Source organism: Typopeltis vanoorti, chromosome 8, assembly GCF_054136105.1.
Source record: "Typopeltis vanoorti isolate ZY-2024b chromosome 8, IOZ_Tvanoo_1.0, whole genome shotgun sequence".
NCBI lineage: Eukaryota > Metazoa > Arthropoda > Arachnida > Uropygi > Thelyphonidae > Typopeltis > Typopeltis vanoorti.
Window position 1 is genome coordinate 102,093,437 of NC_143556.1, and position 15,411 is coordinate 102,108,847.

At 35.4% G+C, this 15,411-nt stretch overlaps 1 protein-coding gene across 2 annotated transcripts in view; it reads right to left on the reverse strand.

Annotated features, from left to right (window-relative positions):
* The window catches only part of Arfip (ADP ribosylation factor interacting protein arfaptin), a 179,323-nt gene that overhangs the window by 140,046 nt on the left and 23,866 nt on the right, over positions 1-15,411 (reverse strand). For both annotated transcript variants that reach the window (XM_090396858.1, XM_090396857.1), the window contains exon 2: positions 74-334. In XM_090396858.1, coding sequence (XP_090252984.1) covers positions 74-320 — 247 coding nt within the window. In that variant the 5' untranslated portion in view covers positions 321-334. The remainder of the gene's footprint in view (positions 1-73; positions 335-15,411) is intronic.

The window sequence follows — 15,411 nt, forward strand, 5'->3', positions numbered from 1 at the left end:
AAAAACAGCTAAAAATGTAAAGTATACTGTTAGACAACGTACATTTTCTTTGTATAAAGAACAGTTAATTTACCAGATAAAGATGCTGACTGCCATGTTGCAGTTGTAGGAAGAGAAGAAGGAGGAATAGCAGTGCGTTGCAGAGGTGGCTGATGAGATCCAGCAGTGCGATATAGGCCTAAGTGAGAAGGAGAACCTGTATGTACTACTTCAGTGCTTTCATTCATAGTAGGGACATCCTGCAGCACTTCTTGAAGATCTTGCTCTAAATTTACATTTTCTAATGGTGAAGGACCATTGGAGGTTATTGATCTAGACATGATATATTTGGAATCTATAAAATAATAAAATATTTCATTTGATAAACAAGAATTCATAAATTTTACTAAAGAGTTACTTTCATTAATGAATGTTTTGTATATAAAGAAAATACAGATGTTAAGGTGATAAGTTTAAATTAGGGTCAAACAAAACTTCTTATATTACATCTTCATAATAATGAAACATTAATATTATAATATTCCATATCAGTGATATTTAAATTACATTAGGTTCTCTCTCATTTCTAAAATCTGTGTTCAAATCCATGCACATTATCTGGTGATCTGGTGTAATTAATATTTTATGCAGTAGACAAACCTAGGATTGCCTACCTTTGACTTCATGTAGCAGTACATGTCCAGAAGAATTACTACCAATAGCAAAATATTTGTAAACCAGCAGATAGCATTATTGTATTTGCACTCGCAGATAAACTTTAACAGCTTCCAGTACATCTCCCCATGTTTTTTTTGGTGGCATAGCTATCTAGATGCAAGCACTGATTTGTCAATGCAGGTCAACTTCTTTTTCATCTATATTTCTGGTATATGAAGGTCTTTATTTTACATTCAATTTTAAAAAAAAAAATTTTAATTTTTTTTAATTTTTTTTTTTTTTTCAATTTAAAAAAAAAAAAATAATAATATGGTAGTAATGTGTATGAGTAGAAATTGAAGAGAAAACTTTGTAGCACTGACCTGCCAACTGTACTCATCAAGAAATGAAGAGACAGTTCCGAGGGAGAGTGGGGGTAAGAAAGAGAGAGAGAGAACAAAGAGGAAGAAAAACTTGTTTTGAGAGTCTGGATCTTGGTGTAAACTGGGTTGTGGGTAGCTCCAGCACAGGTCTTAACAAATTTAGAAGGAAGCTGGGACATTGCCAATCCCAAATCCAGTGAACAGTGACAATAAAAAATTATTATTCATACAACAGCTTACTGGGAATAAAGGACTTGGGGAGGCCATATTTCTCTCTCTCTCTCCCACCCACACACACAATCTCAAAATTCTGATGTTGAGTTGGAGTTTTTTCAACTAGCTGACTTTTCAATCTTTGTTCTGGTTCCCTGATGGAAACAGCCTTGTTTAACTGGATGACACCATAGCCAGCATGAAATTTCATCATGCTTTACCATAATTTTGTTTTCATTTAAGCTAATACAGAATACAATTTTTTTTTTTTGGCTAAATTCAAAATTGCCAGCCCATCCTTATTCATTTCAGTACCCAGGAAGATGCTTACCAATGAGATACTACAAGAGGAGTGAAGATCAAAGTCAGCAGCCTCTGCACCACATTCCTTAAAATGCTATCCACTTTTGATACTTTAATAACTCATTTTAAGCAGAAAATAAAATAGCAATCAAATTACAACTAATATCAGAATGGAAAAGCATTAAGTATGGCAGGATGCATTTATCATTTCTACTTTTAATATACAGTCAGTCCTTGACTTATGAGGTTCTGTTCGATAATTCCATCATGTCAAAAAGGTCGCAAGTTGGAAGAACCATAAGGATATGTTAACAAATAACATGCCTGAATGTTAAAATGCATAGGTCTGTTTATATTTTTAACTAATTTTACTTTATTTATAGTAAAAATGCAATTTACAAATTATAAAATTACTGTATACAGTGCTTCAATAAATCATGAAACATGAGTGGTGCTTTTCTGCAGTTAAAAGTAAAATAATCAACTGGAAACACATGGAACAAGAGCAATTCTTCAAAGCTGTTGCTCATTATTTAGACAATTCATTGGACGAAGCAGGGGAGGCTGAATTCTCAAATTCAGGAAATGCAACAAAGTGTTCTGAGAATAGTTCAGTAGATGCATAACTTCTGGTAGGTTAAGGCTCATTTTCAGGAGGTAAGGTGATAGCAGGAGTAGGCTTCTTTGACAATATGTACAATACATCCAACAGTCTACAATGCCTTTTTCTTTGTACATAAACATATGTATAGTAAGCAATTGCAGCTTGCATCATTCTGACTACTTCATTAAATCTCTGCATGTCAGAGTTCCATTTCCTCAAACAACTGAACTGCCCTATTAACAGAGGCACTGCTGCCAATTTTTGACTGTAAATGTTTCTGGAGCTCAGCTTCTTGTTTTCCTCCCCTCTTCTGCAACTTTCTGTACTTCTAGCTCTAATAAGGTCTTCCTTTAGCAGCTCTTCTTCTTCCACAGCATCCATTAACTTCTTACTTCTTCACTGTCAACCTCCAACTTTAGTTAACAGCACTATCTTGTCACCAATCTCTTGTATGGATTGGTTTTTGTTGAATCCTGTGAATGTACAAACATACTTTCAGCACTTTCCTCCAAACATCATTCACACGCAGTGTTGTCACCTTACTCTCAATGGTGTACCTGCATGATATTATATCCCTTCCAAAAGTCTGAGAAATGTCTCACCTTCAACATCAACAGCCTCAGCAAAAGTGTTTCTTAAATAACATGCCTTGAAGACAGCAGTAACATCCCAGTCCATGGACTGCAGGAGTAAGGTGGTATTTGGATGTGTTAATGAGATGGCCATCATTAAGTGTGAGTGATTGTAAGTTGCAAAAGTTATACAGTCTGTCCTCGACTTACACACACAAAATATCAACTTGAAACAGCAGAACCCATCTGGAATACAAATAATCCCACAAAAATAGACACATTGTTTGCATATGACCAAATATGTCCTATTCACCTGAGATGGATGAAATGAAGAGGATACAGGTATGGCTGATATAGTTCGCCCACCGTTTGTAGGTCTCTGCTTCTCATCTTTCCAAGAATAGTCCATTCATGCTGAAGGGGAGAAAGAAATAAAGGATGCCCGAATTGGTCGCCAAAACACGAAATCACGTGCTTTATAGATAAAATTTTCCAAATGTTATACAAGCAACATAATTAACTACAATAATCATAAAAGAGAAGTTAATTTTCCTACCGGTAATAATAAACAACTCATCTCACAATACGGACTGATTACCCTATTATCGGAATGGATTCTCCTTTTTCTGAGATGCGCAGAAGTGTCGAAGGATCTCTAATCGGTGGGCGAACTATACCAACAAGTTGTATATGGAAGTGGATGGGGAGAATTGCCCAGAAAAAGAAGGAAACCAGTAGAGTACTGCAGAGTTCTTTCTTGGGTCCTTACTCATACAGATATAGGAGATATTTAGCTGTTTCATAATGATGCAAAGTTTGAGAGTTATAAGGTGTAACGTTGATTAGTCCCTCCAAGAAAATTTAAACAGATATAATTTGGACGAATGAGTGCATTATAGTTTTAACATGAACAAGATGATACGCTTTCATGTATAGAGATGTACTGTATACTAGTGGGAACTATGCTCTTCAGAAAGTGGATAAATTTTGAGATCTGGGGAGTTTTTCATTCTGCAATTGCTAACAGACCCTTGATTTGGTTTAGTTTAAAATTATTGCTTTCAAAGCAATCATGATTATGAGTCTGCATACTGTCAGTTAATTGTGTGGGCTCTCTGACCAGTTTTCATGTCTTGCAGGATAAAAAAATATATATATATATATATATATATATATATTCATATTTACGAATTTAGGGACACAAAATACAACATACATGTTGAAATGATTATTTTACTTATTATTAATAAAATAACACTTGACATTTCAACCCCTGTATAGAGGTCATCACCAGAAAAATACATGTGTATATGAAGACAAGCTACATGCTCTTGCACTCTACAAAGGTAAATTGAATTTATGCTGTTAATTGATCTTTTACTTAGCCTGACCTCTAGTGGTAAAAAAAAAAAAAAAAACACAATAAACCCTGCTAAAGTCCTCCCGTACTAAGCTTTTCTTCAGGACTTGTACAGTTCAGGTTGCTATTGAATGTTTAAAAAAAACTTCCCCAAGTCTTTTTCGTATTGAGATTTTTCTTTGGCTTGTTCTGGTTGCTATAGTGGTTGTAAATGGGTCCTCCACATTCTTGGAATGGTTAGACAGTCATTTTTGTTCAGATTAGGAATTGCGTTTGAGCATTTCACATTCTTCTTGAAATTTCCTTTCGAACCAGGTTTTGGTGTGGTGTAGGGACGGTACCTTTCCAATCAATTCTGTGGTATGTCTGGAGTGCGTGGTTTATCCAAAATGGAGGTATTTAATGTGTTGTTTGTGTTCGTCCTTCCTAATCGGGATGGTTTGCCCTGTTTCCCCTATGTATGGTAAGTTACATGTGCATTGTATTTTGTAAACCCCCTGGGGGGGGGGGCTGAAAGAGGATCTTTGGAAGAACTGAGTAGGTGTCTTAATTTTGTCGGGAGTTTAAAGGTGGTTTTGATGTTGTATTTATGTAGTGTTCTGTTTTTAATGGTGAATTGGATATTTTTTCTGAAATGCCTCTAACATAAGGAATGGCAATAGCATTCTTGAAATCTTTTTTGTTTTTAGTGGTGTCTCTGTGGAAGATCTTGTGAATAGCTTTTTTACTGTATCCATTTTTTATAAATGTATGGTTGATGATCTCGTATTCCTGGTTTAGAGCTTGCTCATTTGAACAAATAGTTTCAGCTCTATGTTTAAGGGCGCTTATGACACCTAGTTTTTGTGTTGGGTGGTGGTAAGAATTTTTGTGTATGTACTGGCCTGTGTGTGTGAGTTTGCAGTAGACTGAGAAGGAGAGACAGCCTGGGGAAGACGTGTGACAAGTGTGTCTAGGAAAGGAAGAGAGTTGTTTTTTTCTATTTCAATGGTGAATTGGATACATTTGTGTTGTTTGTTTAGGTGGCTAAGGAATGTATTTAGTGCTTCGTGGCCGTGGGGCCAAATGGCAAAAATATCATCAACACTGAGTCAAATTTTGGGCTTTAGGCACACTGACTCTAAAGCTCGTTGCTCAAAGTCTTCCATATAAAAGTTAGCTATTGGGGGGAAAGTGGTGAGCCCATGGCTGTACCTTCTTTTTGAAGGTAAAAATTATTTTGTCACATGAAATATCCGGAGCAGAGTACGTGGACAAAGTGGGCCATGAAGTCGTGTGGAAATATGTTCTGTAGGAGCACAATAGTATCGTTGATCGGGACATTGGTGAAAAGGGAAGTTATGTCAAAGCTGACTAATAAATCTTGATCATTGAGTGTAATGTTTTTAATTTTGCTTATGAAATGTTGTGTATTTTTAATGTAGGAAGGGGAATGACCTACCAATTCCTTGAGTGTGGTCACTAATTTTTTGGGTTAGTGGTAATTCAGGCTGTCAATACCTTCAACAATCAGATGTAGTGGCATGTTTGTTTTGTGTATTTTTTGTAGGCCATAAATTCTGGGCACGTGGGCATAATGAGGTATTAGTTTTTGGTAGTTTCTTCTGGCCATGTGTTAATGGATTTAATTAATTCAGTTGTTTTCTTTTTGTATTTCTCAATACAAGAAGACTTGTTATTTTGTTTTTTTTAATTCAATAGAATCTGAACGGTACAAGTCCTGAAGAAAAGTTTAGTACAGGAGGACTTGAGCAGTATTTTTTTTTTTTTTACCACTAGAGTTCAGGCTAAGTAAAAGATCAATTAACAGCATAGATTCAATTTACCTTTGTAGACAAGAGAATGTAGCTTGTCGTCATATACACATGTATTTTTCTGATGATGACCTCAATACAGGGGTCGAAATGTCAAGTATTATTTTATTAATAATAAGTAAAATAATCATTTCAACACGTGTTTTGTGTCTCTAAATTCGTAAATATGAATGCTGATCACCGTGTAACCTTAAAAGAAAGAGAAAAATATATATATTCTCAAAGGATCCTGTTACTTCTGTATAAAATCAACTAAATCACCTTCAGTTAAAATATTCTTATTAAAAGGTCAATGCAGAATGTGAGTTTGGAATTTAAACCTAAGTCTTTCTAAGAAGGCATACTCCAAGTGCCATAAGGATCAATAACAAAGAAGCACACTGACAAACTAAGATAAGGTAGTTGTATCACTGTACAAGACTGTCTATTGTTTCCATGGAGGTTTGTTAATAATTTCAGAGTAGGATATAATTATCAGACATACAAAAATATTTTGGGAAAATTAGGAGAAAAGAGCAAAGCCAATAACAATGGCAAATACCTGTTGGATTTCTACTCTGGACAGGGACTGGTTATTACTAACACCATATTCCAACATAAAAATGTATACAAATTCACATGGAGAAAAGAGTCAGGAATGAGAAAAGTCTCACAGACTATGTTATTGTTGATAGTTATTGTTTCTCTCTGGTGCATGTCACTAGAGTGTACAGAGGATTTGAAATTGTAAATGATCACCATTTAGTCTTGAGCAAGATAAAATTGAATTCCATATTAAAAAACAGAACATGTAACAAAGTTTTAAAGCGAATAAAAGTTGAGTAGATCTCAGATGTGAACTGTAGACTAACACACAAACATTATTAAAACATTATTCAAGAAAAAATGACAGTTTGAGAACAAGAAACAAACCATGGAGATTCGTTGGCAAGCCCTGAAGAAAACATTGATTGATTCAGCCAGAGAGGCAAGTGGTGAGGTTGGTTGCAAAGATAGAAAAATCAGAACTGGTGGACACAGGAAGTTAAAGAGGTAGTGAAGGAAAAGAAGAAAGCATATGAAAAGTTCCTGGAAAATTCCTGTCAGCTTGTGCTCTTAGAGAATATAGAAACAAATGTAAGAAAGCTAAACACTGTGAAAAATTAACTAAACAAAATTCATTAGAAGACTGGTAAGAACATAGAAAATAAATATCAGGAAGATGGGGGATATCCTGGAGGTTGTTGAAGAAGCTCAGAAATGGAGAAAAGAGTGCTGTAAAAGGAATTAGAGATGATAAAGGTGACATGAAAACTGGAGAAAAATCAGTGACAGCACAGTGCCAAATTCATGAAATGTATTCCTGATTGAACAGCATGCAATCAGGAATACATATCAATACTTGAAGTAGAAAAAGCCATCAAAAGTCTGAAATGTGGAAAGGCAGCTGGAGTAGATGATATTTGACCAGAAATGCTCAAGTACGAGGTATAAAAGTCTTACAGCGGCTGCACTGCATAGTTCAGAAGGCTTGAACAGAGGGACAGATGATTGGAGTAGGGCTCTCATAGTACCCATATATAAAAAGGGAAATAAAACTGAATGTGAGAATTACAGAGGTATTTCTCTAATAAGTGTTCCTGGTAAGACACATGCAAGCATACTTGAAAAACAGTTGAGAAGGACTGTGGAAGAGAAGCTCGCTGAAGAACAAGCTGGATTCAGGCCTAATAGAGGCTGTCAGGATCAGATTTTCATTTTACAACAAAGAGTTGAGAAATCATGGGAATATAGTAGGTGTCCTCCCGCGATGAGTCTTCAGACTCCTTAGAGGTGTCACGAATAATAATAATAATAATAACAAAGATCTGTATTTAGGCTTTGTAGATCTGGAAAAGGCATATGACAAGGTGCCAAGAGAGAAGCTATTCAAAACGACACAGTTATATGGTGTCAATGAGCAATAGCCTTTATTTAAGTTGCAAGTCAGCAGATAGAATTGAAAGGAGTACAGGAAGATAGTTTAATGTTAAATCTGGTGTCAGACAAGGATGTACATTATCCCCTCTGTTATTCATTATCTATATGGATCACATTATGAAGGAAAGTGGAATTAAACCTGATATCAAAATTGGAGATATTAATCTCAGCTCTTTGCTTTATGCAGATGATGTTATTCTTCTAAATAAATCCGCTACAAGTCTGCAAGATTCCCTGACTAAATTGAATAACTGTTGTAATAGATATGGTATGAAGGTCAGCATTAAAAAGACAAAGACAATGAAAATAGGCAGAAGCAATGAAAATATCAACAGCAATGTGAATGGAAACCTACAGAACAAGTGAAACATTTCAGCTACTTAGGCACGATTTTTAGCGAAGATGGTAAATTAAATATGGAAATAGACAACAGAATCAACAAAGCTGGTATGGTAGGAAGTCAACCTAATAAATTTATATGGAATAAGAGAGAAATTAGAGAAATCAAAACAATAAATTTGCTGCACACAAAACAGTGTTCAAACTAATTTTAACTTATAAATCTGAGAGCTGGGTTAGAAATAAAACACTTGACCAAAGACTAGGGACTGCAGATATGAGAGTCCTGTGAAAGATTAGGGGCATGAACAGATGGCAACAATGGAAATATCATATTAAAAATGAGGATATTAATATAAAATAAAAATTAACAAAATTATAAATGAGGACATCCAGGAATGTGTTAGCAGAGCTAATCTCAGGTGGTATGGTTACTTAAATAGAATGGGAGAGGAAAGATTAGCAAAATAAGTGTGTTCTCTGCCAGGTTGGCAGGAAAAAGACCCAGAGGGAGACCAAGATATAGGTGGATTGATACAGTAAAAAGTGCCTTAGGAGATAGAAATATAAGATCTGACAATGTTGGAGTCTTGACAGGTAACAGATTGATTTGAAGGAAAATTGTAGATAGGAAGTTAGTAATGATGTAAATTCTCATGTACTATCATATCCTGTACACCTCTGGAGGATACATGTCAGGAATTTCATGATGATGACAATTTCATCACATTTTGTACTGATATTCAGATGGATGCTGATAACCACCAATATGTCATCTACACCTGCAATGGTTTGTTTATTGGATGAGTTATTTTTGCTTCCAATCTCCATGAAACAAGATACCCAATAACATCAATGCACACCAACACAACATCACATAAAGCAAAATGTGAATCTCAGTTTTTTTGTCACTTGTACAAATGCTGGTCACTTTGCAATATCTGACCGAGTCCAATTATTCCTCCATTTTGAAATCTTATTTTTGTGGAAGAACACCAGAATAAAGGAAATAAGCATAATTTTTTTTTACTCAGTCTGGCATACAACTGATGAAGATGAAAATTACATTCCAAAACCATTCATGTACAACATTCTTGAAATGACTCAAATGGATATAAAAAAAAAAGTCAAATATCAGCTAACGTCTTTTTTATTCCTGTATAGGGAGTAGGCGAGGCCGTTTTAGCCCTATCTAACCAGATATAATTTTGTTTATTCTTCCACCCATGAAGATTTCTTCTCCTTGTAACGTTCCATTGATTAGGATCGTTACATTTTTTTTTCACATGCTTTCCGAAGTTTGTTGCTTACTTAATCTGCTCCCAATTATTTGTCTAACAGCATCTGCTTTATTGCTATATTACTCGTTTGTTCAATATTCAATGTCTTTTTGTGCCTTGTCTGTGATAGTTCTCCATCTACAAAAATAGTCCTAAAGTAACCTGCCCACATTTTTTTTTTTTAATGAATTCTGTGACTGTTAGTGATACAAAGTTGTATATATAGTCATACAGCTAAGGAAATAAAAAAAATACCATCAGGAAATCCACTAGCAGCATTATATTTGAAAGACAGCTAATTATTTCATGATACAGGTCATTTAATCCCAAATGATGTTACATTACTGCCCCCCCCCCCACACACACACATACAAACAGCCTGTCCCCATGTCAATAGGCCTCCATAGCTCATCTGGTATAGACTATGCCCTCTGGTTGGAAAGGCCTGTATCTGAATCCTGTTCTAGGACACAAAGAACCTTTACCAGGACTTTTCAACTGCAGGGGAGTTAGCCTGTCTCAAATAAAGGATGACAGGGGTTTTCCTCCTATTTGCTTTTTCATTCTACATAAGAGGCAAACCAGCCATAATAATACATGCGATTTATACACACCATACACTAGCATCATAACCTTAGTTGCTCTGGTCATAAATCCAAAACAACCACCAACCAACAATGGTAAAAAAAAGGAGTAACTGAATAAATGCACAAAATTTCTGCTTTCAAAATTTCTAATTTACAGTCAATTTTTGAACATACTATAAAAATGAATTATATGATTAATCATACTTGTTACTTATTTTAATTAGTAATTTCTCCAATATCTCCACTCCAATATTACGCTAACCCATTCCAACTAAATACTTTTACCTTACAGCATGTGGGTGAACTGGAACTAATGTCAGGAAGTTGCAGTAGCATATTTGTATTGTATAGACAGTAGTCACTTGAACTCAGGAAAATGGTGATGGATTTTTGTAGCTACATAGATTTAAGCTAATTAATTAATTTCGTGCTTGTATTTTACAGGTTATGGCTAGATAAAATAAAAAGGCAATTAGTATTGAAATATTACATTAGTGGGTTTAATGTGTTAAACCCTCAAAATGTCGCTGTTGAAATTAGAACTGAAAAGAACTACAATTTCATTTAGATATGAGTGGCTGGACAAATTTTTGAAAAGTAACTAACATCAAAGAACAATATACACAGACTACCACAAGTACACACATTAAGTCAGAGACTGAAAATTGCCACACAAAATGATTATCGTGCACACATGGGCAACAAAAAATTAGAAGGAATATTGCAATCAAAAACCATAACAACAGCTAGATGAAATTCACATGGTTCTAACATGAGTTTGATTTTCTTTGCTTCATTTACTCATCAAAAGAAAATCTTAGCCAATGATATGATCATAATTATATTTAAAATGCAGCAGTCTGTTCTGTTGCAAAGAATGATTTGAATGGCTAGACGCCATTATCTTGAAAGAAGCATAAAATGCATTCCAGGAACTTGTCATTCAAACTGAATGACAATATTATCTTGAATATTTCAATATTCAAGGTAAAGGAAAATATTAAAATATAAATTTTTACAGATGAAATTAGCTTATGTAAAAGTTAAAAAAAGAATGCAAAACACAAGAATAAAAAATGCTGACTATGTACACAATGAAATGCAAAGAAATAATTTACTAGCTAAAATTACTTATAGTCAATGTTTCAGCAGCTTAAGCTAGCATTATCAGAGGCAATTTAACACTACACACAGTCAGTGGAGACAGAAACTAATATGACCTGGATAACAAGAGCAGTCGCATGCATGTATGACAATAGTGGCATTCTTCATGGTGATTCCTGTTGTTAATGCTGATGAGTAGATAGTGTGCCAAAATCTATTTAAATCATACCATCTCTTCTGTTGCAGTTAAATGGGTTCTGTAGAACTTGTGCTGCTTCCAGGAACAGTCTCTTCAATTTAAACTGGGATTTGATGGCCTTCTTCCATCTTATGAAATTGTCTTTCTCTAAGGCATATTGACATAGTCTGCTTTTTTGGCTCTCCATTCTGGATGTATATTTTATGTTCTTTTTCTGATTAAAGTAGTTCATCCTGTCTGTCCAAAATATTGAGATCCACATTGGCAGGGGATGCTGTTGACACCCAGGAAGGAAAGAGGGTCTAGGCAATCCTTGATCTGTCTTAGGCAGATAGAAATTTATATATAGTCTACTGAAACATTTGTAAAAAGGAACACAAATATTACTAAGCGATCATTTTCCTCTAATTGAAGGTTTTGTATAGTGGTTTTAAAGTGCATGGAGGTTTTTTTTTTATGTTGAGCACAACAGGGCTCCAGATTAATGGACTTTAGCCCATATAGTCTTTATATGCATATAAAATTTTTCTTAGTTTGGATGCTGTTTCAGTTGGTCAGATGAAATTAGCTAGGTTCTACAGAACTTAGTTTCTAGCAGAATTAAAGTTTTGTTTTTAATTGATACTGTAGGCTCCTTTATAGGTAAGCAAGCTGAGTATATCAGATGACAATTACTATGTTTTTATTCAGTTTTAAATTTTTCAGAGTTACTTTTTCTACATTGGAGATGTTGTTTCATGCAAGGCAGTAGATTCTAATCAAATGTTTGCTTCAACATTCAACAAACACATCAACAAGACATCGTCTTACATAAAAAAAACTCTATGCATTTTAAAACCACTATACAAAATGACTGCTTAGTAATTTTTGATGCGTCGTCCATTTTTACAAATGTTCCGGTAGATGATACATTAGTTCTCCTGTCTAAAATATATCTCCCTGACAATTTGCAAACTCTTTAAGCACTGTCTTAAATCAGAGTATTTTAGCTGGAATAGCCAGTTCTTTAAACAAATTGAAGGTGTAGCAATGAGCTCCCCACTTTTACCCCAGTACGAAATTACACATGGAATCATTTGAATATTTGGCACTTATTCCCCCCCCCCCCCGCCCCCAAGTATGGTTCAGGTATACAGACGATGTCTTTGCCATTTGGTTGCATGGCTCACAGGCTCTAACTTTTTACATTTCTTCAATAATATCCATCCTCACATTAGTTTCACTGTAGAAGAAGAAAAAGGAACTCTTGCCCTCTTGGATACTCTAGTTACAAGGCAAGCAGATGGGTCTCGCATGTGTTCTGTTTACTGTAAAGCCACACACACAGGCAAATACCTACATGACATTTCACACCACCATCCTGCCCCAAAACTAGGAATTTTCAAAACTTTAACCTCAAGGGCAGGGACAGAGCGAATTTTGTTCTTTGGCCCAGTACTGTATGTGGAACAACAGGCTCTATTTACATCATTCCAACAAAAAAAACCCTTGCCAAACTTCTTAAAAAAAATAATAAAAAATCTCCACCTTCTAAATCAGACTATACATACACTTTATCTTTACCCTACATCAAAGGCACAAAGATAAACTGGGCTCCTTCCTGAAACACAGAATCAGAACTGTATACAAACGTCTAAACACAATTTCTACCTGCCTAAGACAAATCAAGGATTGCTTAGATGCTCTCTCCTTCCTGGGTGGAAGTGAATATTTTAGACAGACAGGATGAACTACTTTGGTCAGAAAAAAAGAACAAAATATACATATGGAATGCAGAGCCAAAAAACAGACCATCTCAACATGCCTTAGAGAAAAAACACTTCATAAGATGAAAGAAAGCCAGTCTACTTTACAAATCCCAGTTTAAATCAGAGAGACTGTTCCTGGAAGCAGCACAAGTTCTACAGAACCCACCAATGGTTAACTGCAACCAGATAGTAAGATCTTAAATAGATTTTGGTGCACTGCCTTATCTACCTATTAGCATTAACAACAGGAATCACCACAAAGAGTACCACTGTCGTCATACATGCACGTGACTACCCATGTTATCTAGGTCATTTTAGTTTGTGTCTCCACTGACTGTGTAGGGTTAAATTGCTTCTGATAATGCTAGCTTAAGCAGGCAAAACGTTGGCTGTAAATAATTAATTTTAGCTAGTAAATTATTTACTTGCATTCTCCAGTGTCTATGTTGTTTTCTATTCCATAAAGAAGACTGATTGAGCGTTTGTAGACTGCAGACACCAGCAAATAGGAGAAAGAGGGGGAGATATGATTGAGACCTACAAAATTCTAAAAGAGTTATACAGGATTTCAATTCATGGGGGGGTGGGGGAAAAATGAAAGGGCATCCTTGGAAGTTGAGAATGAAGGCTGCAAAGAAGGCGGGTGAGGGCTAGATTTTTCTCTCAGAGGGTGGTGTATGATTGGAATGGATTGCCACTGGATATTGTGAGTGCAAGCAGTGTGAATGAATTCAAAAATAAGTATGATAGCTGGTGAGTGTAGTATGGCCTCCCTCAAAGAGTCCCTGACTCCCTGAGGTCTCTCGCTTAATAAATTTCCTCGCTTAAATTTCCTTAGCAACAGCTAAGGAAATTTAAACATGGAAATAAAGTGTTAAACATTAAATTTATACAATGAAATTACAAAGTTAATGCAGGACAGGAATTACTTTTTTTTTACCATCTGAAAGATACCAAATCCTGAAAATAGTTCAGGTGCAAAGTTGTTTGCTTACACTTGGATAAAGTATTAAACCACATATAATTTCTTGGTATCTTTAATTTATAGTATAACCAAGTGGAAAAACTTCCAACAACTTTCTCTAATCCAGAGTATTTTAATAAGGTGTGACAACTTATGGCTACTCATATATGAAAATATAACTTCTGCATTACTTCAGCTGTAGTATCACCTCTGGGTCTGGCTCCCACTGATGAGACCTCAATAAAGGTCGAAACTGGTCTGGGTAGTGACCCTTCCCATAATGCATAGCATTATACATGTCCGCAAGGAGATATGCTTTGCATTATGGAATACTAAGGCAAGTGATACGAAGTCTTAGTTTCTTTATACGAGTTGTCCCAGTCCTGAAAATAGTTCAGGCACAAACTTGTTTGATTACACTTGGATAAAAGATTAAACCAAGTATATAATTTCTTGGTATCTTTAATTTAAACTACAAAGAAAGAATATCAGTTGTGCATTGGAAGTAGTTTTTGATTGATTGAAAGAAGTAATATCACACTGCACACTCAAGTTCAGAAGAATAAGCCAAGTGGGGATTAAATGGATGAGCAGAGATATAAAGCAAGACCTGCAAAAAAATAAAACACTCTAGAAGGAATATAAAGAAAAAGGTAATTGGTACTCTGTACACGAAAAAGGTACAGTACACTTTGTACATGAGCAATACAAAGGGCAGGCAAGAAGGGTGACTAATATGGTAAGAAGGGCCAAATCAGATTATGAAATAAAATTAGCTAAGTAAACCCAAAAAGTTTTTTTGTTTTTTGTTGTTGTTATATAGCAAGTAAGAAAAATGACCATGGTAGGATGACTTTAAACAATGCTCATGGTAGGAACAAAAGAAATAGTTGAGTTGCTGAGTGATCATTTTGCAAAAGGTGTATCATCCCGGTGGAGATTTTGCAGCTGCATAGACAGAGACGGATATCAAAACTCAGGTAGATGAAGTGATGGTGTTCGAGAATAGCAGATGAAGAGCATTAGTAATGAATAGTATAACAGCCAGAATATGTTGAAAGATAGGCTTGGAATATGTGTGTTTGGAGGGCATTTGAGGACAAAAAAGAACTGTATGTGAGAGACAACTTGTATTTGAATGAGGAAGGATGTAGGCACCTGGAGAGAATGCTGTTCTCTGAACAAGTCAATGTGTCAATGCAAGGAAATTATAATTATCAGGGTGGATGGTAGCCGGAGTGGCTTCTTGTCAGAACAGGTGCTAGGGAGCAGGGGGGGGAATACATTGGATACTGCTGAATTCAGTGAAATCTGGAGGGATAATTATAGGTATAGGAACAGTGACA